The sequence below is a fragment of the Gracilinanus agilis genome, chromosome 5, assembly GCF_016433145.1.
Source record: "Gracilinanus agilis isolate LMUSP501 chromosome 5, AgileGrace, whole genome shotgun sequence".
NCBI lineage: Eukaryota > Metazoa > Chordata > Mammalia > Didelphimorphia > Didelphidae > Gracilinanus > Gracilinanus agilis.
Window position 1 is genome coordinate 178,015,283 of NC_058134.1, and position 27,668 is coordinate 178,042,950.

General features: G+C 34.8%; 1 protein-coding gene across 1 annotated transcript in view; it reads right to left on the reverse strand.

Annotated features, from left to right (window-relative positions):
- Positions 1-560: 560 nt before the first annotated feature.
- TAF3 (TATA-box binding protein associated factor 3) overlaps positions 561-27,668 on the reverse strand; it is a 294,697-nt gene continuing 267,589 nt past the window's right edge. The window contains exons 5-7 of the mRNA XM_044677792.1: positions 19,914-20,172; positions 3,371-3,477; positions 561-1,262 (exon numbers count right to left, since the gene is read on the reverse strand). Coding sequence (XP_044533727.1) covers positions 1,148-1,262; positions 3,371-3,477; positions 19,914-20,172 — 481 coding nt within the window. The 3' untranslated portion in view covers positions 561-1,147. The remainder of the gene's footprint in view (positions 1,263-3,370; positions 3,478-19,913; positions 20,173-27,668) is intronic.

Genomic DNA, 27,668 nt, shown 5'->3' on the forward strand with positions numbered 1-27,668 from the left:
CTTTTAATAAAATTAAGCCAAAACACTGGTCAGAAACAAAAGATGACAAAACAATTTTAAAGCACATGCTAGAGATTCATATCTCTTTGTTATTCTTCCAACTGCTAGGGCCCTTCTTCCTTCACGATACTATTGGGTGGCTGCTCAGCTACTTCTTAACCTAAACTCTTTTGAAAAATAGTTCTTTCCCCCTCTGGGTTCATGGAAAACAGTAATTACAGACATGGCTGAAATCACAGTGGATTTCAAAGACAGCTAGAATTAAACACGATAAAAAAATTTAAAAATAAGTACTTCATAAATATTCAATATTTACATTAAGGGAAATCTTTTAATTTGAAGTATTTTTATACAAATTGATGAAATGTACAAGCAATGAGAAGAGACACCAGCAGCTTAAAGATCAACAAAATTATGAAACAACCAAAAATATAAAATATATTACAATTAACATAAAACAATCTGCACAAAAGAAAACTGGTCACAATAGAAACCTTTCTTTTAAAAAAATAAGATATTTCACAAAAAGCATGAACATGTTTACATGTAAGTACTAAAAATTGTGGTGGTGGGGGAAATCATATATTCTTATCACAAAAATATTTACCAGCGTCCCAACTGGAATTTTCTTTCATGTTATTACGATTATTTGACTATGCAGAGAAAAAAAGCTGAAAACTATATTCAGACTAATGAAATCACTCCTTAAATTACAGTCAAAGTCATTTACACATTATCCTCTCATCTAACACCTTAATGAAAAGGCTCTGGAGAGAAGAAAGAAAATCAAAGGGGAAGAAAAATGATTTTTTTTATTTACAATACTTGTCACTGCTACTGTAGAAATATAAGAGTGGAAGATGGATCATCAACTCAATTAGCCCTCATGCCACTCTATTCGAGTTTATCTTCAGGAGATGAAAACTTGAGATCATACTAAAATTGTATCCCATGGGGGCCAAACACATTCAGAAGATAACAGTCCAGAATAGACCATTTATTCTTGTTACTGAATCATTCAAGATTCATAATCTCTGTAACTCAAAAGCGGCTGAGATGGAAGAACTGCACTGAAATCTCTCAAAGACGTCAGAAGAGAAGCCCAACCGTGACACTCAGCAGCTGAGACCATCCCACCACGGAGATTTCAGTGTGCTCGGTGCTTCCTCTTCTTATGCTTTTTGTCTTTCTTTTTGTTGGCACACATGGGACAGAACCACTGCATTTCTTCTGGGGGTGCAGCCATTATTCCAACACAGGGCCTAAATTTTTAAAGACAACCCACAAAATCTCAGTTAAAGAATTTATTACTAAGTTTAAATTTTCTTTTCTACATTCTTCAGGATGATTTCTTTCTAGCTTGTAACACTTATAAAAATTTAAAAAATCAGGGGCAGCTGGGTAGCTCAGTGGATTGAGAGCCAGGCCTAGAGACGGGAGGTCCTAGGTTCAAATCCGGCCTCAGACACTTCCCAGCTGTGTGACCCTGGGCAAGTCACTTGACCCCCATTGCCTACCCTTACCACTCTTCCACCTATAAGTCAATACACAGAAGTTAAGGGTTTAAAATACAAAAAAAAAAAATTTTAAAATCAAAAAGTTGTTTACACATAATTTTATACTTAAGAATTGTTTTGCTACCTTCTCACAAACTGTCAATAGTCAAATTTTATTTATTTAGAAAGAACTTCTTAGTGTATATAGAAAATAGCTGACCTCAAACGCTTTCCTTAAATTATCTTTTTTTATCTTAAGGATTTTTGAGATGCTACGCTAATATTTGCATATTTTGGCAACATAAAATGCTTCAAGGTCCCATCATCCTATGTTTGTTTTAAGACCTTTATATCCCCTTCAAGGATAATGAGATATCTCAGCAGTATTTGAAATCAGATTAGTAACTGTCATGATTTATAGCATGTAGTTATAGTTAATATTTAGCAAATGATTATAATAAAGTTTTCCTATGAAATACAACAGCAACAAATATTTATTTGAGTAATTTTCTCTATCTTTTTGTGTGTAGACACTTAAAAGAAAATGTCAGGATTCTTTGGTTAATTATGCCAAGCTAAATTCTAGATAGTGGAGCTCACTTTTAATAGTCCTGGTAACATCAAAAAACATGTGAACAGTAGAAAAGTGGTAAACAGTCTTTTAAAACAAATGAGAGTCATTTTAAGCACTTTCAACTACTTAAGTAGTTTTTAAAAAAAAAAACACCAAAACTTTTAACGGCTCCTACTGAAATTTTAGCTCCTATTCTAAAAACATTAAAGTTTTTGAGAAAAATTGTTCTTTGGATGGGCCAGTTGGGATAAGGAGGGGTATTTGGGGAAGGAATGGAAGAAAATATATTTATTTCTTACTTTTAAAAAAATGGTTTCGGTAAACAGGACATATCACAAGTCATTCAAAAAATATTAACAATCCAAAGTGCTATTTCTGACAATGACTATCTGTGTGACTTCTGGTAAGTCATGCCATTCTCACCCAGGCCTCAATGTTCTCATCTGTAAAATGAAAGGATTGTACAGGAAGGCCTCTGAGTTCTCTTCTAGTTCTGCATCTATGAACCTCTGAGTTTTCTGTAATTCAGGTGAGGGATACCAGTAACACTGGGCACTTGTATAGCATCTTTATTTGCTAAGTTCCAGGAGGTACTTTGAAATAATATTAACAGCTGTTATTTCTATAGAGCTTTTAACCTGATGAAGAGCTCTCCATACAGGGTACTATTTGAAAGGAAAGCCTTGCCTTGATGTTATAGCTGGGGACCCTGAAGCTCAGGTTTACATATGACTTGGCAGAGGAGATGGGAACAAATCTAGGCCTGCTGGTTCCTGTGGTGGTGAAGGAATCTGTAGACACCCCTCCCTCCCCCCCCCAGTATTGTACTATGGTAATCATTTTAAGAAATCCTTAAGAGAGGACAATAGTAATTTTTGTGTTTCAATGGCAATGTCTGTTGAGAAAACTTTCTCTCCCCCAATGTAGATCAGAACCTGTTGTATAATCTATTCTTTTCCAAAAAATTTTTAAACATTAATTTAAAAAAGCTTTGAGTTCAAAATGTTTGCCCTACCTCTTACCCTTCCACTGTCCCTTTAGAAGGCAAAGCTTATATTCTTCAAGAGTTATTTGGATACTGAAAGATCAAATCACTTGTTCAGAGCCATCTACTGTATGCCCAAGGCAGGATTTGAACTCTGGTCTTCCTGACTAGGAAAATGACTTTCTAGTCACTATATCATAATGCCTTTCAAGCAGTCATTGGGAATCAAAATTTTTTAAACAAGAAAGGGATGTTATAAGGGGTTTTCTTTTTCTCTTAGAAAATGTGAAGAGGGAAAAAGTCTGAGCAACTTACCAATGGTACCAGTCATCACAGTCATCACAGCCAATCATTGGACTGCCATCATCTGGTTTGTTACATCCAGGACAGATCCAGATCTGATTGCCCCACTCATCTCGGATCTATTGTGTTTCAATAAGGGAGTGGGGGAGGGGAATAAAAGTATAACAAGGAATAAAGAGAATAATCATTATTTTACAACTTGAATCCAAAGAGGGGAAAAATAACAAAGTGAAAATAAAACATTTCTAATTAAAAGCACGACCATTTTCACTAATCTTATGCTGGAGAGAAAATAACTAATAACTGCTTAAACATTACCATTCAGTATGAATCCTGACTTTCTGAATTGCTTGACATAAGACATAAAAACAATGTTTATCACAATATTTGGCTCTTAGTAAACGTCTATTAATAAATGCATATTCTCTCAATATGCATTATGTATGTATGTATGTATGTATGTATGATGGAGAGAGTCTGAGTGTGAACAATAACATCTGTAACTGTCTTCATCCTAGAGAATTTTCTAACATATATGCAAGCCTTTAATTATATAACCTTTACAGCTAACATTTCTGAAAGCTTTGGAGCCCAACTAACAGAATTTTCTGCATGAGATACATGGATTTAATATACATAGAGAAACATGCATGTATTACTTTATTACTTATTAGCCAAACCCTTCTCCTGAACTAGCTGATAAGATCAAGGATATAAAAGAGTTGTTACTAAGTAACTTTCCATTCCCATTATAACATTTACAGTACAGTACAATCTACTAAAGGGCAAACGAAAACAACGCTAAGGAGGCCAAACATTTACCCATTCAAACATTGGTTCGCTATATTCTATATCCTCCAAATTTTATTAATCAACTTAGCGGTTCTACCCAGCACACTATTAGGAATTTTCTCAGAACACAGAATGAACCAAAATTTAGGAAATAATTCTACAGTTAAGACACAAAATAGCAAAAGATTAAGAATTGTTATAATGGGATAGCTTATAATTTTAGTTAATTTTGCAAGAACTTATCTATTCCTCCAACAATATTCTACTTTTATAGAGGCTGCACACACCACGCAGTAGATGATCAAACCAGGGGGAAGTCCTTTTCATTTTTGACCTGCTGATATGCTCTTCACAAAAGTATTGTTTAAAACTCACCAGTCCTGGAGACTTGGAAAGTTGTTTTTATTGTATAGTACATAAGGCACATTGTGCTGGCATTAAAGATCTTTGTAAGCCATTACATCTATGATTTTCCTTCATTTATTGATTTCAAGGGATAATATGGGCTAAACTAGCCCTTGCTACCTAGCTATCATGAAGTTCCTGGGTATAATCCATTTTAAGTTAATTATTCCATTTGAGCTGTCTCAGATATATTAATAATAAAATAATTTGAATTTTAGTTTTGCGTTTTTATTTCTGTACGACAGTATAAGCTCTGTAAGGGCAGGAATTATGTGATATCTAAAATGTCTATGTTCTCCCAGTGCATAGCAGGGTGCTCTGAACACATTAGGCACTTTATTGTTGTTCACTGTTTGCTGAATGGATATTTTATAACACACGGCTATAGCATCTATGTCTCATGAGCATCTATGTCTTAAGACCATAAAACAAGTCTTCAAGAAAAAGAATGCTCTCCTTGCTCCATTCCATGGCCTACCTATCTTTCAAAACCCAAATCAGATTCCATTTCTTCCATTAAATCTTCCTTGATCATCCTCATGATCTGGGAGAAATGTCTCTGTAAGAGTCTTGTAATAAGCATTGGCATTATGATGAGATGAATAGCCCTGGACTTGGAGCCAAACAAAGCTTAGGTCCTGGTTTTGCCACTTACTAACTATACTACTATGTGTAAGTTGTAATTTCTTTGACCTCCAACTTCCTAATCTATAAAATGGGGAGAATAATACTTGTGCTATTGACTTCACAGTAAAAGTGAACTAATATTACCACCATTCATTATTTAATTTTATTGGCAGAGCTTGTATTCTGTTGGTTTAGTCTTTGAGGATCCAAAGTCATATAACATATCATAATGAAGCACTGGGATATGCCTTTTTTTTTTTTTTTAAACCCTTAACTTCTGTGTATTGGCTCCTAGGTGGAAGAGTGGTAAGGGTGGGCCAAGTGACTTGCCCAGGGTCACACAGCTGGGAAGTGTCTGAGGCTGGACTAGAACCTAGGACCTCCAGTCTCTAGGCCTGACTCTCAATCCACTGAGCTACCCAGCTGCCCCTGGGATATGCCTTTTGTGAACAGTTTGTTGAGCAACGCCCCAGGAAAAAACAAGTTGATGAAATGTGTATATTGCTGATTATGAGATACAGTTGAATGAGCAGGCCACTGAGTGTGTGTGTGTGTGTGTGTGTGTGTGTGTGTGTGTGTGTGTGTGTGAGACAGACAGACAGACAGACAGACAACACACACTTTCTTGCTTTAAGGCAAGAAAAACAAAGAACAGATAAAAATTGAGTTTTTATGGTGGGATAGTATTTCCTATCAGTTCATTTTGCAGTAATTTATCTATTAATTTAACACACTCTATTTTTATATAGCATATAGAAGATGAGCAGAAGAGGAAAATCTATTGTGTGTTTGTTATGCTGATATAGTTTTCACAAAGTGTTTGTTTTTGACTAATTAAGAAAAGTATATAGATGGATTTGGGGGAAAATTACTTCTTTCTCTAGCTAGACTATAGTATAAGATCTCTGAAAACAGAGGTTTTATCATATATACTCTATGCTTTACACGTAATAAGTGCTTAGTATTTATTCTTTGAAGATGTTTACAATACTTTCCTTTTTAACTTCCTAAAATTATTATAAAAAGATGTCATGGATCTAGAGCTAGATGGGATTTCAAAGGTCAGATATGAAAGGCAAACAATTTAAAATAAGAAATATTAACATATCTTCAACTCAAATCATAGCATACCTAATTTTTATGTTTGCAAAGAGCATATTAACTTCAAGGAAATAATATCATTTATTGTGATTTATATTTTGTGAGGTTTGGGGGATCTAGAGTAATACCAATTCTCAAGACTATCATCATTAAACTCAAATACTTTCTTATAGGTATGTTATTGTACACGGACAAAACAGTCTATTTTACCAAGCCATTTGAGTTCCTGATTTGAATAAAAGTAAACTGACAAGATCAGAACTCAGACTTGAAAGAACTTGGGCTATTAAGTACTGAGGAATATCTGGAATATTTATACTGAGAATATAAACTCATTCAATGAGGGCAATATTTGTAAAAAAAATTCTGACACATTTTGTTTTGCATTACATACTTTTCCTTCTGTATTGTATCCCTCTCTCCCTATTCCCTCCCAGACAGCTATTCCCTATAATAAAGACGGGGAGAGGAGAAAGAAAGAAAGGGGAGGGGAGAAAAAAAGTTTAGCAAAGCCAATCAACACACAGAAAAAATTACATATAACATTCTTCATTTGCAAAAAGGAGTAAGGTATGAGAATGCTCACATTTACTCTTTGGGGCCAAGGTTGGTTATTATCATTCCAAAGCATTCCGTTTAATTTTTTTGTTGTTTCCATTTATACTGTTACATAACCTCTGTGTATATATTATTATCTTGGATTTGCTTACTTCACATTGCATCAGTTCATTAACGTTTTCCCTGCTTTACTGTATTTATTATGTTATATATAAATACAATCTACAATTTAAATATTCTATTCTATATATTATATTTTAATAGCACATTAATATTCCATTATTTTTTTTTTTTTACCATTCTAGCTGATGGGACATTTAACTATTTCCAGTTCTTTCTGACTACAAAAAGTGCTACTATTAATATTTTGGCAACTATGGAATCTTTCTTTTTGTCATTGACTTAGCATTAGAATCTCATGGTCAAGAGTTATACAAACTTTGTTCATTATTATCGGCATAACTTCAAATTGCTTTCCAGAATGGTTGCATTGATCCACAGCTCCACCAACAATAGATTAACATGTCTATCTTATTATCTTTTTAACCCCTCCAAAACTGACTAATTGCATCATTGGTCATATCAGTCAACTTGTTGTGTCAGATGAAACTTTGAAGTTTTAAAAAAATTTTTCACTTCTCTTCTTGTTAGTGATTTGAAACATTATATTATATGGTTGCTAGTTAGCAATTCTCTTTTGAAAACTGCTTATCAAATTCTTTGCTTATTTACTTAAAGGCAGCTAGCTGGTGGTGTGTAATGTAATAAGGAAAAATTAGATATTACATAGATATATATTAAGGTGTGGTCGCCAGGAATCAATCAGATCTAGATCAATTCCATAATTAAAACAGACCCAAGTCAGGATAGGTTTTAAGGTAGTTTATTTACAATTAGGAAGATTGAAGGGAGAGAGAGAGAGAGAGAGAGAGAGAGAGAGAGAGAGAGAGAGAGAGAGAACTCTGGTCTGGACCAGCGGAAGTCCAGGCCGAGTGAGAATTAAAAGAATAATTAAATTAAGTTACTAGCCACAAGACCTTAGCAATTAGAGAGGCAAAGAAGCCTCCATGAGGCAGGGACTCTGGAAACACCAAGGTAGGCCAAGGAAGTCAGCCTAACTTACCCACGTGACAATTCAGAATGGAAGCTGCCTGAGGTCTCAGCCACAAGTTCAAGCATGAACTGCCTCAACAGGAAGTTACCAACATACTTGAAGAGATAGCATCTTTCATCACTTCCTGGGGGTCCACCTCTAATTCAAGTGGACAAATGGCAGCCTCTACACTGTTTTGTTCTTGATTTGTTACTTATTGTCACGTGTGGGTAACTCATCTCCCCTCCCCACTAAGGGAGGTGGGGATGACATTATCTCTGGTGGCTAGAGTTTTAACTATGAATGGGGGTGAGCTAATTCGATTTACAGTAAGCAATAGGCACTGGGCCTGCAGGCACAAAGCCCTGAGCTCAAGCCAGCCTCAGACACCTAATAGCTGTGTCACTTTGAACAAGTCATTATGTTTGCCTCAGTTTCCTCAAATGGGGATAATAATAGCACCTACCTCACAGGATCGATGTGAAGAATATATGAAATAGTATTTGTAAAAGGCACTTTGCACAGTATCTGGCACATAGGACATACTATATAAATGCTTATTTCCTTCCTTTCTTTTTTTTGAGAAGTGATCTCCTCCCCTATATTTGTGGATATCAGATTCTCATCAGAGATATTTGATACAAAGATTCTTTTCCCCCTAGTGACTGATTCTCTTATTATTCTAGATGCATTATTTTTGTCTATACAATTTTTTTCAAATTCATTATATATTTTATCTTTTGTAATGACCTCTATTCTTTGTTTAGTTAAGAAATTATCCCCTATCCATATCTGTGAAAGGTATATGACCTGTTTCTCTCCAAATCCGAAACTTGGGTCATACCTCTTTTGAACTTATTATGGACTATAGTATGAGAGGTATAAACCTAATTTCTGAAAATATGCTTGGATAGCTAAGTAGTTGTGGTTTTCAGAGGGCATATTTCCATTTAGTATACAGGTACTCTTACTGTGAAAATTGGCCAATGGATCAAATCAAACCAAGCAGCACAATTAAATGTTTACAGTGTTCCAGGCACAGTGCTAAGCACTAGGGATACAGAGTGGCAAAAACAGTCCTTTGTACTCAAGGAACTCACATTTTAATTGTGTGTGTGGGGGGGGGGGGGAGGAGATGGATAGGCAATTATGCAGTAATATATATGTTTATATAGATATATGCATTTATTTGCTTTCTTACGCATTTATAGGCCCTGTGAAGCTTGTGTACCACCATCATCCCTTTTAAAAGCCCTACACTCTAGGATGAAGCACTGGTGAATAAATGTTTGCTTGTTGACCTTGCTGGTATAGCTAGTGGCCAAAAATCAACTGGCAAAAGAAAATCAACAGCAACAACAAAAATAAACAAAAAAACTCTGTCTTGAAGCCATCAAGAAGGGTGTCAACATGAACACAAAGAATTGCTTAGAGGCCAACATCAAGGTATGTAGAAAATAGCTAACCAAGTCTCTAACGATGTGATCCCATTTCTTGTTCCAGTGACTCCAAAAGGTGCCATATAATTGGGCCAGACTGCTTTTTGACCACCTACTTGTTCTTTCTATGCAGAAAAATCACAATTTAGAGGCTTCTGAAATAATGGTAATGTTTTCCCTCTATAAATCTTAATTATAGCTATAAAATCCCAGAAATATAGCCAGCTTTTAATAATTTTCGGAAATGGCACTATGATGGGTGTTTGTTTCTATTACTTCAGATTTTATTCCCTCTGCTGTGTCTTACTTGGCAGAATAGGCATTTGTCAATAAATAGCTTTCTACCAATAATTTCTAGCTTAACTAATACCTTCAATAGTCTCTTCTTCTGTTCTTCTGTCTTCTCCTAAATACAATAAAATCATTTAGGTAAACCAACAGTTCCAAGTAATTCATGCTACTAACCACCTTTTCCATGAGCTACTAAAAAGTAGGAACGTGCCCAACAAAATTTTTGTGACATATTCTTAAATGGGTAGACTCGTAATGGACAGAAAGCTTTAAATTAATCAAGCTTTACAGTTTAAAACTGCATTAAGATTTTTAGGACATCATATATGGAAAGTGACTAAACTGTCCAAACCCTTTCCCCTAGCGATCCCAATAGCATACATATAGTTCAAAAGGCAAAAGAAGTCAAAGAGAAATAAAAATCAAATGTAAACCAAAATAGTTTTAGCAACACTATACCAGCAAAAAACTAAAGAAATCAATTACTTATCAACTGATGAATAGCAGAAAAAAACAAACTATGGCATATGAAATAATGGGATATCACTGTGCATTTAGAGAGGACAAACATGAAAAATTCAGAGATAAATGGGAAAATAAGTAAGAACTGATGCAGAGCAAAGTAAAAAGACCAAGCAAACAATATACACAATAACTACAACAAAGTCAATGGGAAAAATACATCACTAAAACAATGCCTGACATTGAGGAACAGAAAAACAATAAGGTATCTGGAGAACAGATAATGCTACCTTCTCCCCCCTCCATGACATGGAGATAGGGAACAATTAGGACAGAAATACTGTATGTGTCATCACAGGCAGTAGTTGGATAAGATGTTTTTATTAATTGTTTTTCTTTGGCATAAAGGAGGGTTCAGAGGTGAGAGAGGAAATGGCTGATTCAACAACAGAAAGTTTTGATGAAATTTTAAAAATTTAATTGATATGTACACTTCCTATTTGTTTTACACTTCAGAACTGCTTCTTGTTTCTTTAGAATTTCATTCTTGAAAGCCATCTGTTGTAAAATATGACCCATTATTTTTTAAAAACTATAATTCTTTGTTAAAATGGAGGACACTAATGGCTGAACAAATTGTAGTATATTCTGGTGATGGAATACTATTGTGCTCAAAGGAATAATAAACTGGAGGAATTCCATGTGAACTGGAAAGATCTCCAGGAATTGATGAAGAGTGAAAGGAACAGAACCAGGAGAACCTTACACACAGAGACAGATACACTGTGGTAAAATCGAATGTAATGGACTTCTGTACTAGCAGCAATGCAATGACCCAGGACAATTCTGAGGGATTTACGGAAAAGAACGCTACCCACATTCAGAGGAAGAACTACAGGAGAGGAAACACAGAAGTAAAACAACTGCTTGAACACATGGGTTGATGCAGACATGATTGGGGATGTAGACTCGAAACTACCACACCAATGCAACTATCAATAATATGGAAATAGGTCTTGATTGATGACACATGTTAAAACCAGTGGAAATGCACATTGGCTATGATGGGGGGGAGTTTGGGGTGGGGTGAAGGGGAAAGTAAGAATATGAATCATGTAACCATGGAAAATTTTTCTAAAAAATAAAATTTAAAATGAAAAAAAAAAAAAAAGACACTAGGAGGAACTGAAGGGTCATTGGGAAGTTATAGTGCTGTTTTAAGAAAAAGAAGCATACATATTCATACAAATACACAGGATGTCCCAAAAGTCCGAGTGCAGTTTTAAGCTCTAAAAGTTTAGCAATGCGTTCAATTAAACCCTTTATGCTATTCTTGTACAATGGAGATGTAGGTTAGATGATGGTATAATTAGGTAAATTTGGAACTACCTGCTTGGTCGGAACCAAAGAATAGTCATTAATTTTCATTGTTGACTTAGAAGGAAATTTCTATGGTATATCTCAGGGATCTGAGTTTGGTACTGTATTATTTAACTGTTTTTATCAATGACTTAGATAAAGGCACAAGACAGTAAGCTTAGCAAATTTTCTGGGGACACAAAACTAGTGGGCATGTTGGGGAAGATAAGCTTTTTTTTCTAGTTCTATAAAGTGGTTCTTTGTAGTCTGATTGGAATAACACTGAATAAGTTAGCTAATTTAAGTTAATTCTTTCACTGTTATTATAATGGTATGGGTCAAACATTAATAATAATACTCTCAAATTAATAATTATTAACATAATTATTAATAATATTCCCCAAACTCTGACCTGTCTTTTATTTCTATAATGATCATTTTGTAGTTGTAGTCCTATAAACGCTATGTTTTGGAAGGTGAATTCCCCAATAATCTGAACATTCTGTAGTTATTATGAATGGAATTTCTTTCTGTATTTTCCTATCGAGTTTTGTTGATAATATACCAAGAGGCAATTTTCGTGGTTTATTTTATATTCCACTTTTTTGCTGAAATTGTTAATTCACTGAATTAAATTTTGGCTGATTCTCTAGGGTTGCTTCTCTAGAGAATCTAGGTGATTATCTATGTAGACCATTCTTTCCTTTATCTGTTCCTATTTGTTTTGCTGTTGAGTTTAATGCAGTACTTCAGCAAACTTAATAAAAATTGTATTTATTTTGTTGAATATTTCCCAATCACATATAAAAAATTTAACTATCATTTAAAAAAATTTTGAGTTTCAAATTCTCTTCCACCTGTACCTCTTCCTTGAGAAGGTAAGCAATTTTATATGGATTATACATGTGAAATCAAGCAAAACATTTCCACATTAACCACGTTATAAAAGAAATCGCAAATAAAATATAACAAGAAAAAGAAATTTTTAAAAAATAAACTTTAATTTGTTTTCTGAGTTCACGTGACAGTTCTCTCTCTGGAGGTGGAGAGCATTTTCATCACGGGTCTTTTGGAATTGTCTTGGACCACTGGTGTTGATTAGAGTAGTTAAGTCTTTTACAGCTGGTCATCCTTCCAATACTGCTGTTACTGTGAACAATGTTCTCCTGGTTCTACTCACTTCATTTTGCATCAGGTCATATAAGAACTACCTATTGTTTTTTTTTAAATGTCATTTTCATTCTTTCTTATAGCACAATAGAATGTTATCACAATCAATACACCACAATTTGTTCAGTCATTCCCCATTTGATGGTTACTCTCTCGAATTTCAATTCTTTGCCACCACAAAAAAGACCTGCTATAAATATGTTTGTGCAAATAGAACATTTTCTCTTTTCTTTGATCTCTTTGGGATACAGACCTAATAGTGGTCATTCTTAGTCAAAAAGTTTGCATAGTTTTGCAATCCTATGGGTGTAATTGCAAATTGTTCTCTTTAATGGTTAGACTCCTTCACAACTCCATCTACAATGCAACAGTGTCCCAATTTTTTCACAGCCTTTCCAGCATCTGTCATTTTCCCTTTCTGTCATATTAACTTATCTGAGAGGTGTGAGGTGGTATCTCAGAATTATTTTAATTTAAATTTGCTTAATTAGTAGTGATTTTGAGAATTTTTTCATGTGAATGTTGATGGCTTTAATTTTTTCTTCTGAAAACTGTGTACTCATATCCTTTGACCATTTATCAACTGGGGAATGGTTCTAGTTTGGTCATAAACTCTTCCTTTATTCACAGATTTGACAGGCCCACTTTTCCATGCTCCCCTAACTTATGATAACACCCTTTATATATACATAATTTATTCATTTTGACCAGATCTTGGTATAAGGTGTAAGAAGTTGGTGTTTGCCTAAGTTTTTGCCAAACTGCTTTCCAACTTTTCCAGCAATTTTTGTCAAATGTTATGTTTTCACCCTCAAAGCTTAGACCTTTGGGTTTATCAAACATTAGATTACTATGGTTATTTATTACTGTATATTGTACACCCAATCTACTCTGCTGATGCACCACTCTACTTCTTAGCCAGCAAGATTATTGCTTTATAATAGTTTGAAATCTGGAGCTGCAAGGACACCTTCCTTAACTTTTTTTCCTCCATTGATTCTCTTGATATTGTTCTTCCTGATGAATTCTGATACTATTTTTTTCTAGCTCTATAAAATAATTCTTTGGTTGTTTGTTTGGTATAGTACTGAGTAAGTAAATTAACTTAGGTAGAATTATCATTTTTATTATATTGGCTCAGCTTACCCATAAGCAAATAAAATTTCTCCAGTTGTTTAGATCTGTCTTTATTTGTGTGAAGAATGTATTGATATTGTGTTCATGTAATTCTTTTTCATTTATTTATTAAGGCCCTTAACTTCTGTGTATTGGCTCCTAGGTGGAAGAGTGGTAAGAGTGGGCAATGGGGATCAAGTGACTTGCCCAGGGTCACACAGCTGGGAAGTGTCTGAGGCTGGATTTGAACCTAGGACCACCTCCTGTCTCTAGGCCTGGTGTTCATGTAATTCTTGAGGTTGTCTTGGCAGGTAGATTCTAAAATTTTTTATATGGTTTGCAGTTATTTTAAGTGGAATTTTCTTTCTATCTCTCCTTACTGGGTTGGTACTATATAGAAATGCTGATAATTTATGTGGATTTATTTTATAGCCTGTAACTTTGCTGAAGTTGTTGATTATTTCAACTAGGTTTTTAGTTGATTCTCTAGGATTCTCTAAATATAACATCTGTATAGAACAGTGGTTCCCAAACTTTTTTGACCTACTGTCCCCTTTCTAGAAAAAACATTACTTAGCACCCCTGGAAATTAATTTTTTTACAATTTTAATAGCAATTAATAGGAAAGATAAATGCACCTGTGGCCATCACTGACCCCCTGGATTGCTGCAGCACCCACCAGGGGGCAGTGGCACCCACTTTGGGAATCACTGGCATAGAATGATAGTTTTATTTCCTCAATCCTTATTTTTAATTCCCTCAATTTCTTTTTCTAATTTTTGTAGTTAGCATTTCTAGTACAATATTGCATAATGATGGTGATAATGGACATTCCCGATCTTATTAGGAAGCCTTCAAGTTTATTTTATAATGCCTGCTCTTGCCTTTAGTTAGATACTATTTATTTTAAGAAAGGCTCCACTGATTCCCATGCTTTCTAGTGAAATCTAGGAATGGGTGTTATACTTTGTCAAAGGTTTACTGCATCACTGGCATGACTTTTGATGTTGTTGTTATTAATATGGCCAATTATGTTGATAATATTGAACCAGTCCATGGCAGCTGCGTGGCATAGTAGATAAAGTGCCAGGTCTAAAGTCAGGAGGACCTGGGTTCAAATCTAGATTCATCTACTTCCTTGGTGTGTGATGTTGGGCAAGTCACTTAACCCTGTTTGCCTAGCCCTTACCCTTCTGTCTTAGTGTTTTTTTTCTAAGAGACATAGTAAAGGTTAAAAAAAAATTTGATCCTGTCTTACACTCTTGGTATAAATCCCACCTGATCATAGTGCATGATCTTTGAGATATAATGCTGTTATCTCCTTGCTAACATTTTATTCATTATATCTCAAAGATCATGCACTATGATCTTTGACATTCATTAAGAAACTTGATTTATAGTTTGCTTTCTCTGTTTTTGTTCTCCTTGGCTAAGGTATCAAAAACATATTTATGTCAAGAAAGGAATTTGATAGGACTTCCTCTTTACCTATTTTTTTCCCCACATAGTTTATGTTGTATTGGGACTGACCATTTCATAAAAGTTTGGTAGAATGCACTTGCAAATTTATTTGGTCCTGGTAATTTTCTTTATCTAAAATGGGATTATTTAAATATTCTACTTCCTCTTCTATTAATCTGGAAAGGACAAATTTTTGCAAATATTCATCCATTTCTCGTAGATCGTCAATTTTTTAGCAAATAATTGGCCAAAATGACTCCTAAAAATTATTTTATTCTCATCTTCACTGGTGGTGCATTCATCCTTTAAAATTTTACTTAATTAATTCTTGCTGTCTCATGAGATCATTAACTTCTACTTGCCCAATTCTAGTCTTTAAAGACTGATTTTCAGCTATGATCTTTTGGTTTTCCTTTTTGGTTTGGTCTATCCTGCTTTTCATGGCTTCCAGGAGGTCAATTCTGGTCTCCAATTTGCTTATTACTTCATTTAATTTCTATGCCTCTTTTTCCACATAGGCAATTTTGCTGGTTTTTGTTTTTGTTTTTTTTTACTTTTAAGCTGTTTTTTGTATTTCTTTCTTTCTGTATTACTTTCATTTCTTTTCTCCATTTTTCTTCTATCTTTCTTACTTGGTTCTTGAACTCCTTTTTGAGTTCCTGGAAAGCTTGTGACCAATTTCCATTTCTTTGGGAAAGTTTGGATGTGTTTGCTTGTTTGTCACTCTCTGCTACTGCTTCTTTATTTTGCTTTTTTTCTCCAAAGAAATTATCCAGGGTCAAGAGCTTTTTTTGCTTCTCCTTATTCCTTTTGCTATTAGTGGATTGGGGTTCCTGCATGTTGATTGCTTTCTTAGCTTCTGTCTTGCAGAGCTTTGCCTTGGTAGCATCTTCCCTTCCCAGTTAGAAGACCTAGTGAGGGCAGGTAATGTGTAGTGTGCTTTAAAGCATTTTGCTCTGGGACTATCTTTCCAGTCCCTTCTGCCTCGACTGTGTCCAGCCTTGTTTCTGTCCAAGCTCATTGCTCTGCTGCCAAGGCTCCATGCTCTTTAGCCTCGGGTTTCAAGTCTTGCTGCCAAGGCCTTGCACTGCCCTCAGGGATAAGTCTGTGGTACTTTTAGCCAGCACCCAATAATTTAAGAGATTGCCTGGCCCTCATTCTGACTCTGGCATGGTAGGTGGTATGGGGTAGGGGTGATGAGCTTGTGCTTTGATAAGTGCAGTTTTACCCCCTTATAGCATGGGAATCCCCAAACACTGCCTTTAAAGCTGTGTCCAGTGGGAGAGACCCTTTACTTGTCTGATTTTGATTTCTGTCCTTTTGAGACAATTTGTAATGATTGGTTGGAAGGAGATTCAGAAAGCTCTTGCTACTATGCTGCCATCTTAGCTCTGCCCTTTAAATTATGATACTAGTAATTTTGTAACTTTTCCAGTTAGCCAAATCTGATTTTTAAAAAGTTATTTTTATCAGTGAATTTTTGTACCTCTTTTTCCATCTGGCCAATTCTAGTTTTAAAGGTATTATTTTCTTCAGTAATTTTTTGCACCTTTTTGGGTTTTTCATAGTTTTCTTCCTTTGTTTTCATTTATTTACTTAATTTTTCCTCTGCATTCTTATTGGATTTTGAAAATCGCTTTTTTAGTTCTTCTAAGAATTCTTGTTGGGTTTGTATCCAATTCATATTTTTCTTTGACTTGTTCTTGTAGTTGTTTTGACAAGTCATTTTCTTCTTCTGAGTTTGTGTCTTGATCTTTCCTATCACTATAATATCTTTTTTATGGTCAAATTCTGTTCTTAGTGTAAGGGAGAGAGGGGCACTGTTTTAGACTTCAAAATTTTTCACACTACCATTTTTAGAACTAGTTCTGGGAGTTTGATAGCTTTTTTGGTGCTTCTAAGATATGAACTGGGAAGAAGTAAAGTCACTGCTTTCCTTGTCTCTACTCTGGTTAAGGCCCCTGTTCCCTTAGGACTATAAGTGGTACAGACCTGCTTCTTCCCCCCTTGAACTATGACTTAGAAGTGGGTATAGGCAATGAAGTTGTGAAAGAGCTGCTCCTCAGAGCTTCTGATCCCTTTTGATGAAAAGTGTTATTCTCTGCCTTTGAACTATGACCCAGAAATTAGTATAGGCAATGTTGTTGTCAATGGCATATGGCCCTACATCTAGTGCTAGCCTAGAGGTACTTTGTAATCTCTTTCTGGCCAGTTGCCAGATTCCCCTTACTGATACTGGCTAGAGAGTTTTTGAAACTGCTGCTGCTTCTGTCACCATCACCTAGTCCCACTACTGGCGTTTTCTTCTTGTGAGCTCTAGGTCAGTTTCCTTCCCCTGCTACAGATCTACTATGTTGTCTTGGGCAGGAATAATGTCTTGCTCTGAATTTTGGTTGGCTCTGCTATTCCAGAATTTGATTTGAGGAATTATTTTAAAGTTGTTCAGAGAGCTTAGCTGAGTATTTCCTCTACACTGTCATCTTGGCTCCGCCCCAGAAGTCCTTGAACAAATTCCTTATTCCGTATGTATGTGATCAATCTTCTTTTATCTGATTCAGATGAAAGTGAGATTCACCTCATCTATCCTCTTATCCTAGCCTCCAGTTTTGCTTACTCTTCCTTTTGTGCATACAAATTATGAGATATACTAAGTTCCATCCCTTCTTTCCTAGTTATCTTCCTTTTTTAAATTCCCATAAGACAAGTAAAATAGAACTAAACCTAATAATAATAACTACAACAATAACATTTATATAGCTCCTACTATGTGCCTGGCATTGTGCTAAGTGCTTTATAATTATTCCACTTAATAGGTAAATGCTGTTATTACTCCCATTTTACATTTGAGGAAACTGAGGCAACAAGAGATTAAAGTGACTTGTCCAGGGTCACGTAGCTTGTGTCCGAGGGCACATCTGAACCTATGTCTTCCTGGCTACAGGCCCAGTGCTCTATCCACTGTATCACTTAGCTACCCCAAATTGATAGACTGAGTTTCCTCACTAAGAGGCTCCCCTACCTGGATAAAATCATAGGTCTGGGGAAAAGACAACTTACTAGGCATCAATAGATTTCTGGGAATATAAATCAAAAATGGAAATGGCCTACTCTTCAAATAGCTTATATTTTACTGAGGGGAAATAGCATGTATAGTATACAGATAGGTAAGCATAAAATATAATAAAAGTACAAGTATTTTTCAGTAGGAAGAGCACTAAAAACCAAGGTACATGCAAGGCCTAATGGAACAAGTAATGTAAGCTGGCCCTGGAATGGAGCGTAAACACTTAGATTGTCATTTGCAATATTGTAATAAGTATTCAAATCAATGAAATTATAAATCTATTTAAGCACTTAAGAATAACTGGAAAGTATATTTAGAATTTCAAAATCCAGCTCTGTTTTACCATTAAGGAGTAAAGGCCTCTATATCTATGTGCCCAGAAATCTGAAACTGGTAACAAAGAGCGCATTTATCTTTTTTTTCTTTTTAAACTATTACCTTCTATCTTAGAATCAATACTGTATTGGCTCCAAGGCAGAAGAGTGATAAGGGGTAACAATGGAGTTTAAGTGACTTGCTCAGAGTCACACAGCTAGGAGTCTATATATCTTCTACTCTTCACATGTCACAAGTTGCATCTAATTCTTAAGTTCCTAAAAATAGAGGCTAGCAATAAAACTACGTTGTGACACATTGGAAAGAACATCAGACTTGGAGTTTCAGAACCTGACCTGAAATCTAGCTCTGCCACTGACTTCTTCTGAGACTCAGTAGGTCCTCTTTCAAGATTTTCTTCTTGATAGGAAATGAGGGAGTTGGACTATCTGACTCCCAACATCACTTCTAACTCCAATTGTATGATCCTGTGATCAGTCATTATATGAACTAAAATACAGTAATAAATAACACTGATTCAAAATTTTCATAGTAATAAGGTAAACTTTGGAATACTTTATCTTCAAATAAAAGTAAATGCTAGAGGTTCTGTCATTCTAGAAATAATTTGGAACCATGCAACAAAAGCTCTTAAACTTGGTAAACCCTTTGATTCAGTAATATCTCTATTAGGTCCACACCCTAAAGAGATAAAAAAGGAAAAGGACTAAGATGTACACAAATATTTAGAGAAGCTTTTTTCATGATGGCAAAGAATTAGAAACTGAGGGTAGCCCATCAACTAGGGAATGGCTGAACAAATTATTACTTGAAGGCAATGGAATATCATTGCTATAAAAAATGATGAAAGGGATGGTTTCAGGAAAACTTGGGAAGACTTGTATGAACTGATACAAGTGAAGTGAGCAGCAACAGGGGAACAATGTATATAGTAACACAAATATTATAAAGATAATTAACTGTGGAAGTCGTAGGAACTCTGATCAACACCAATCATAATTCCAAAGGATTTATAATGAAACATGCTATCTATTCCTCTTCAGAAAAATAAGTTAAGAACTCAGAGTGCAGATGAGAGAGACAGAGACAGAGACAGAGACGGAGAGACAGAGAGAGAATAAAATGGCTAATTTGGAAATTTATTTTGCTTGATTGCATATTTATGACAAGATTTATTTTTCTCGCCTTCTCAATGATCAAGGGAGAGGGAAGTAGGAAGAAGAGAATATGGAACTGAAAGTAAAATAAAAAATAATTAAAAAAAAAGCAAATGTTACATACCACATAGTTACTAACTGTTTCTGTCACAACACTACGAACAGGTGCTTTGGAGCCTCCTGGTGCAGAGATCGCTGGAGAAGGTGGAGGAATCATAGCAGGTGATACAGAGGCTTGTGGAGGAGGTGGTACAGGCACTGGAGGAGGAGGAGTCATGTGAACAGGTGCAGGAGCTGGGGATGGTGCAGGTGGTGGTGATTTGGGTCTAGGAACAGAGGGTGATGGTTTAGCCTCTGGTGCAGGAACCACCTTGCTGATGACACTGTTAACACAAAAGAAGAAGATAAGGTTTAATGTAAGGATAGAATTGAATATTTAATTCAACAAACATTTATAGCATGCCTACAATATTCAAGGGACTGTATGCTAGATATTAGTGATAAAACAGAACAGCTTTTGCCATCAAAATGTTTCTATTCCACTGGAGGACAAATACAAAAAGATAAGCAATGCAAAAAATTTCAAGAGGTAGAGAGCAATGACATCTGGAGGAAATATGAAAGGCCTCAAATAGGAAATGATGCTTAAAGTGGGCCTTAAAAGGTGATATGACTTGTAAAAGGTGGAAGTGTGGAAAATATGTGTTTTGGCATAAAGTAAATAATATAGCTAATTCACTTTACTCATCTTTTAGCAAAGGTCTTTTTATTTTTAATTCAGAGAGGATATGAAAAGCTTCAAATTCAAAGGTCTATTGCTACTGACATTTTATCAAGATTATTTTTTATCATTCCCCCAAGATAGCACAAATAATAGGATAAGTATCTACCAGGATTCTTCCCCCAAACCTTCAGTCCCATATATGTTAGGGCACTTTTCCCCCTAAAAGGCTAGGAAGCTGTCTCTAAGACTGATTGGTCAAAAAGACTATGGTTTAAGCCAAATCACTATGATTTGGCTTTCTGAGCACTTAAGGGATATGGAATCCACGGAGTCCCAGAATATCAGACTTATAGAATGTCCCATAAGTAAATATACCCAGCCCTGAAGAATCTAGCTAAGCCTAAATAAACTTCCTTCTGTTAATTTTTGAGACCTACAGCATCCCATTTCCTTCTAATAGTTGACCTTTAAGGTAAGGATGATTTTTGGCTTTCTTTATATCCCCAGCACCTAGTACAGTGTACGGCACATACGAAGTACTTAATTTTTGTTAAGTGAATAAATTCTATGACTATACTTCTGATCTTATAAACTTTCACAAGCCTCTGTCCATTATTATCATTTGTTTATTTTAAAGTCACTATTTGTATAATTAGTTCATATTATATTACCATGCTTATATGCTACTCATATATGATTTTATGGTGTTATATGAAAATAGGTTTTGTTTTCTAACCTATTTTTTTTATTAGACATTTATTAATATTCGTTTTTAATCTGTTCACATACTTTATGCCCCTACTTTCCCCTTCACCCCCCCCGCTCTCCCCCCACCCATGGCCAACGCACATTTCCACTGGTTGTAACATGTGTCCTTGTTCAGGGTCTATTTCCCATTCATGTCCGCCTCAGCCCATGCATTCAAGCAATTGTTTATCTTATATGTTTTCTAACCTGACTATTAAATTCCTCAAAGTCAAGTAATAAGTCTTCTGTATCCTAGAGCATACACCCTCTCATATATATGTGTGTATATGTATACATGCACATATTCTCTTTCTTTCTTTCTTTCTTTCTTTCTTTCTTTCTTTCTTTCTTTCTTTCTTTCTTTCTTTCTTTCTTTCTTTCTTTCTTTCTTTTTCTTCTGAATGAATAAATAAATTTAAATTAACCTTAGAGATTATGTAAGAATCATAAGCGATTAACTGTGACATTCAAAACTGGTTAGTAGACACCCAAATATTCATAGTTAGACTATCTTGAAGGTAGACTCTTGTCATAAAACATCATGGAAAGTCACTGGATAAGTTACTATAAATTACATTGCTAAAGATAAGAAATTTCAAGTTTTAAAATTATTAGATGCTCATCAAAGAAGTCACAGAGCCTTTTTTGGGAGAAAGAAGCTTTAATTATGTGCCTATTGTTATAAGGAAAAGTTAAGTTAAGGAGGAAAGTGTGTAAGTTTACAGAGGGCAGAGGCATGGGCAGCAGCGTAAAAGATTCTGGAATTCAGCAGGGGAGAGCTAAGCTGTTACTAAGGGACAGCTGGGGCTTGAGCTGGGGCCATTCTCTGGTTTTGAGTTGTTTTCTACCTTATCTTCCTATCCTACCTGCTGCTCTGTTATCCTACTTCCCTGCTGGCTGGTTGATATCTGCTGAGTTTCTGGTGATCCTGAACCATCTGGCATCTAATTGTGAGACCAGGCCTAGGTCCTTTTGGATCTTGGACCTTATTTTGGCTCTATCAGGCTTACAGAGACCTTTTCCTTAAAAATCAGCAACTGGGGTGTGTGTGGGTGGGTGTTAGTGTTAGTTTACTCAAGAACAGGAATTGGGATTTTAGATAGTAAGGAGAGGAGTAGAGTAGAAAAATCACTCTAAAGAAATCTCTGTGAAGAGTTATTTAGATCTGGGGTTTTTAGGCAGTTGGCAGTAGATTAGGATTATCCAAATTTCCCTTGTTAATAAATCCAACATCCATCCCTGATATATACTGGTCTGTATTTGTTAACTCAAGACAGGCTTTACCTGGACTGAGTCTGTTATCCCACAGTTAACCTAATCACATTGGCCCAGTTTAATCCATTCCCAAAACCCTCTAACTTTTTACACTATGAATTTGATTAATCTTTGGGCCTCTGTATTAAGAGTTCAATAACAATTTGATAATTTAAAATTTCCTTTTTTTTAAAACAAGTAGGGAAATCAACAGATATTTCTTTAGTAAACTGACCTATTTTAGTAATAAACACTAGAAATGTATCACATTTAGGTAAGATTGCAGATTTATAAGTGTAGATTGAATTGAAAAACTGTTATTAAAGTTTACCTATTTAAATGGCAAAATTTTCATTAAAATGGCAAAAATATTATTTAATATAAAAACTGATTCCCAATTACAAAGATACTATATAGTAGTACATCAAAGCAATTCCCTGGTGATTTTAGGAAGAAGGTAAATTTTTAGCACCATTCTGATATTAGTCAAGTTAAGAAAAGTTATGTTAATAGTAAGATCTGAAACTAAAGACCAGCTTATCCTCTTATGATGAAATAATCCACTTTATTTTTGCAAAGCACTTATGATTTAATTTAGAACAATGATAGAAAAGATAACAGTAAAAATTACATTCATTACATAGAAAAATCACATACACATCACAAAACTAGTTTTGTTTAGTTACTACCATTAATCTTTGTTCACAGGGCCCTTCAAAAGATAGATTTTGTACTAAAGTAAAAGAATACACTAATAGAAATACAACTCTCAATTGTCCTTGCACATGGATCGTCTATGGGAAAGAAAAGAAATGAACAGTTCTATCAATCAGCTGGGATGGGAAGTAATCTTACCCTCAGAACCGAGTTTTCTGCACTATGGCTGTTTTTCCTAGAAGTAAAGAATGGCTCCTTATCCAAGTGTGATGATTACAACCAGACATTCCATGGGCTTACAATACAATATTCTATTCATTTCAATATAAAAATGGGACAAATTTAATATTCAATTCGGTAAACATCTAAAGTCTATTTTGTGTAAATTATTGTGCTAAGTACTAAGAAATATGAAGAAAATAGCTCCTGCCTTCAAGAAACTTACATTCTATTAAGGAGTGGAAGGTACAAAATGTACAGGCAAATATAGTATAAAGAAACATAAATTTAGTTTTATAAATTTATATAGGGAGTATGCTAAGGAAGAGAGAAAAAAAAAGGGGAACGTCTTTGCTCAAAAGGCACTACTACTAACATTTTCTTTATTGGTTCTATGTACCTGATCCAACTCTTCCAGGCCTTCCTAACCTCCATACTTTCCTCTTTCAGACTGCCTTTTCTACTGTAGATGCTAATACCTCAGGTCTGTCAAGTACAACAATAATCTTTCACAAGTAGAGTTAATAAATGCACCTTAAACATTCTTATGCTTGTTTTTGTTACTATGAGAAAGTAAGAAAGCCTATTTTCTGACTTAAAGGTTAGAAATATTGTAGACACATAGTTGACTACGTGAAAGGATGTGTTGTAGTATTAGGTTTTTTTTTTTAAATTTATTCATCCTTTGATTTTTGCTGAAGGGGGACTTGCTCACAAAACCTGCAATATATAACAAACACTGCTGTGTTGTAGTATTAGTGTAGTGACCAAGCAAATGTATTTCTGAACATTGGCAAAGTGGTAATTAAAGCAAGTGATTTTTAACCACTTGGGAACTACAGTATCTTATTGTTTTTTGAGAGATCGTCTTTTTTTTTTTTCCTCCAAAGATTGTGTCATAGAATACAATTATAAGAAAACATCATTAACATCCCTGGAGATAATTCAAAACTTCTAGGCTACCACAAAGGCTCAGCTATAAACCATGATGTGAAGGTATAGGCCAGTGGTTCCCAAACTTTTTTGGCCTACTGCCCCCTTTCCAGAAAAAATATTACTTAGTGCCCCCTGGAAATTATGAAACTATTTATTGAACTCAGAATAGAATGTAATACAAAAAAAGTGTGGCCATCACTGCCTCCCTGGATTGCTGCAGCACCCACCAGGGGGTGGTAGCGCCCACTTTGGGAATCACTGGTATAGACTTTGTTAATCTATATAATTTTCTTGGTAACACCTAAGAGGTAGTTTGTTAGATTAGAAAAAAAACAATGGCCTTGAAATGAGAAGATCATGGTTCTGAGTATGGCTCTATCAGCTTTGTGATTTAGGGGAAATTAACTAGCTTATATCAAGCAAGCAAGCAAGCATTTATTAAATATCTATGATAGCCAAACTCTTAGGGTAGGTATTGAGGATACAAAGAAAAACAAGACAATTTTTGTCCTCAAGGAATCTATATTCTATCTGGGGAAATATGTACACACACAAAGAAATATAAAATATATACAAGAGGCAATGTGGCATAATGGATAAGATAAACTGATTGTATGACCCTGGGTGGGCTACATAATTTCTTGGTGGTCTAGGCCATAATTTTAGAACCTAAGTGGTAGGGGAAATACCGCAGTGGGCCAACTCTGTGGATGAATATAGATTAACAGAAAAACATTCTGAGTTCTTAGGAATGTATATGTGCATATATATTCATACACATGCACATGTGAACATAGAAAAACCATAGCATTATAATTATAACATAAATAATATATAAGCATTTAAAATATATTGACTAACCTTAAAAGGTATAATTATTCTTATTTTTAATAAATTACTTAAATATATATAACAAAATTCATATAGATACTTTTAACCCTTACCTTCCATCTTAGAATTGATACTGAATATTATTTCCAAGGTAGAAGAATGGTAAGAGCTTGGGAAATGGGGCTACGTGACTATTGGGAAGTATCTGAGGCCATATTTGAACCCAGGACCTTCCATCTCCAGGCTTGGCTCTATATCCATTGAGCCATATAGCTGCCCCCACATATAGATTCTAAGAGATTCTACAGCTCTATAAAAATTTCAAGTTATTCTAACATTTCACAGAATTAAAAGTGGGTAAGAATTTTGGGGTTAAGACTTTAGCAATACTACTGATTACTCTCTAGTATTGCCTTTCCCTTCTTGTTCTTTTATTTGTGAATTTCTTTTTTTGAACCAAGGCTTAACTTAATCTCTATTAAATTCATTTTATTAGATTCCAGTCAAAATTTTTTGCCTTAAGATATTTTTGAATCCTAACTGTTACTAAATGTATTAGCCATTCTTCCAAGTTATATCATCTACAAATCTGATAACAATGTAATATATGCTTTTAATAGGTCACTGATAAAAATGTTAAATACCAAAGTATTAAGCACAGATCTTTAGGATATTCCATTGGGATCTTCCAAGTTGACCACAAATGAAACTGTGGGTTGGGCTAGTTTAGCCAGTTCTGAACTGATTTACCAGAACCATCAGATTTAGCTCATATCTTTTAGTTTTTAAAACAGGAATAGCATGAAAGAGTTTGTAAAAAGTTTTGTTAAAATCTTAATAAAGCATATTTAAAGCATTCCATTATTTTACCAGTTCAATAAAGCTGTCAGAAAGGAAGTGAAGTTAGTCTACTATGATGTATATATAATTATATTTTTACATGTATTATATACATATATAATTGTATCTTGATAAAGCCACACTAGTTTTTTGTGATTATTACCTTTTTTTTAAAAAATGTAATTATCCAAATAATAAACAGTTCTATGATCTTTCTAGGAATAAAAGTTAGGCTAAATAGTCTAAAGTTTTAATATTCTGATCCTTTAAAAAGGAAAGGTGGGGTCAGGAGACAGGGGGAAAGAAATTTGTCTTTTTCTGGGTCTTTGGTTTTTCTCAGAATTCAAAGATCACTGTCAGTAGCTCAGCAATCATACTTTCTGGTTCTTTCAGTCTTTCTAGTCTTGGTGACATGAACAGATAAACTGATATATAGAGATAGATAGATAGATAGACAGACAAAGCATTTACTAGATGCTTACTACATGTCAGGCAATGTAATAAATACTGGGGATATAAATATAATCAAGTAAAGTCAATCTTTGCTTTGAAGGAGTTTATACTCTAATGGGAGAAAAACAAAACATGAAAGGAGCTGGGAGGGATAGAGGTACAAAGGACAGCATTGTATAGGGTGGGAAATGGAGTGGCTTCCTTGCATAGAATCCTGGGCCTCTGCAAGATAATAAGGCAAAAACTGACTCATCAAAAGTATGGAGAAGCAGTGGAAGTGATTCCCTGAACAGAGGCAGCATAAAGGCTGGAAGTTATTGAGAAGAGCAGCTAGGTATTTTCTTATTAGCTGCCTAGTTATTTTGGATTTTGACTTAGTATTAGTCATTTCTAGTCTGTCTTTTACAATCCAATTCCAATTCCAGAAAACAGAAGCAAAATAAAAACAGTTCTGACTCACCCCCATTCTATCCATCATCTGTTAATATTGTCTCTTCAATTGGGAATTCTAGTCCAATTCCTTTTTGGACTATACCATGACTAAAAACTTTCTACTTTGTTGTCCTTGGATTTCCTTACCAATCTCAACTCAATATATTTCAGAACTCCTGACATTTTTCTTACAGGATCTATGACATTTCTGAATATATCCTACTTATACTTGTTTTATATTGTGTATGTTTAAAAAATAGCTAAGTTGGTTGATGAATTCCATATATATCCATAAGTCTTCTTGGAGAACTCTATTCTTTTGCATCACAACTGGTTTTTTTGTCCTATATTTTTCTTCAGAACTTCCAATAGATTACACAATTTTTAGTTCATAAGTTCTAAAGTTTTCTTTGAATTTTTTGAAAATTTCTTCTTCAAAAATCTAGGGGACATGTTGAACTATGACCAACTTTTCCCTCTTCTCTACTACTTCCTTACTTCCATTAACCTTCAATTCGTTCTATTCTTATCTCTGCCTGTCAATATCCTTTTATTCTGTCAAGGTCTACTCAGGAGCCATCTGCTTCATGAAACTATTACTGAATGATCATTTAGAATCACAGAATTTAGAGTTTGAAGGGACCTAGTCTAATCTAACACATAACCAAATAGAATAAACTCCATATTTTTCCTGACAGGTTGTCAATGCAGATTAAAAGTCAACAACTCCCCAGGTATCATTCAACTTCTGGAAAGCTCTAATTGTTATTGAGTTCTTTCTTACAT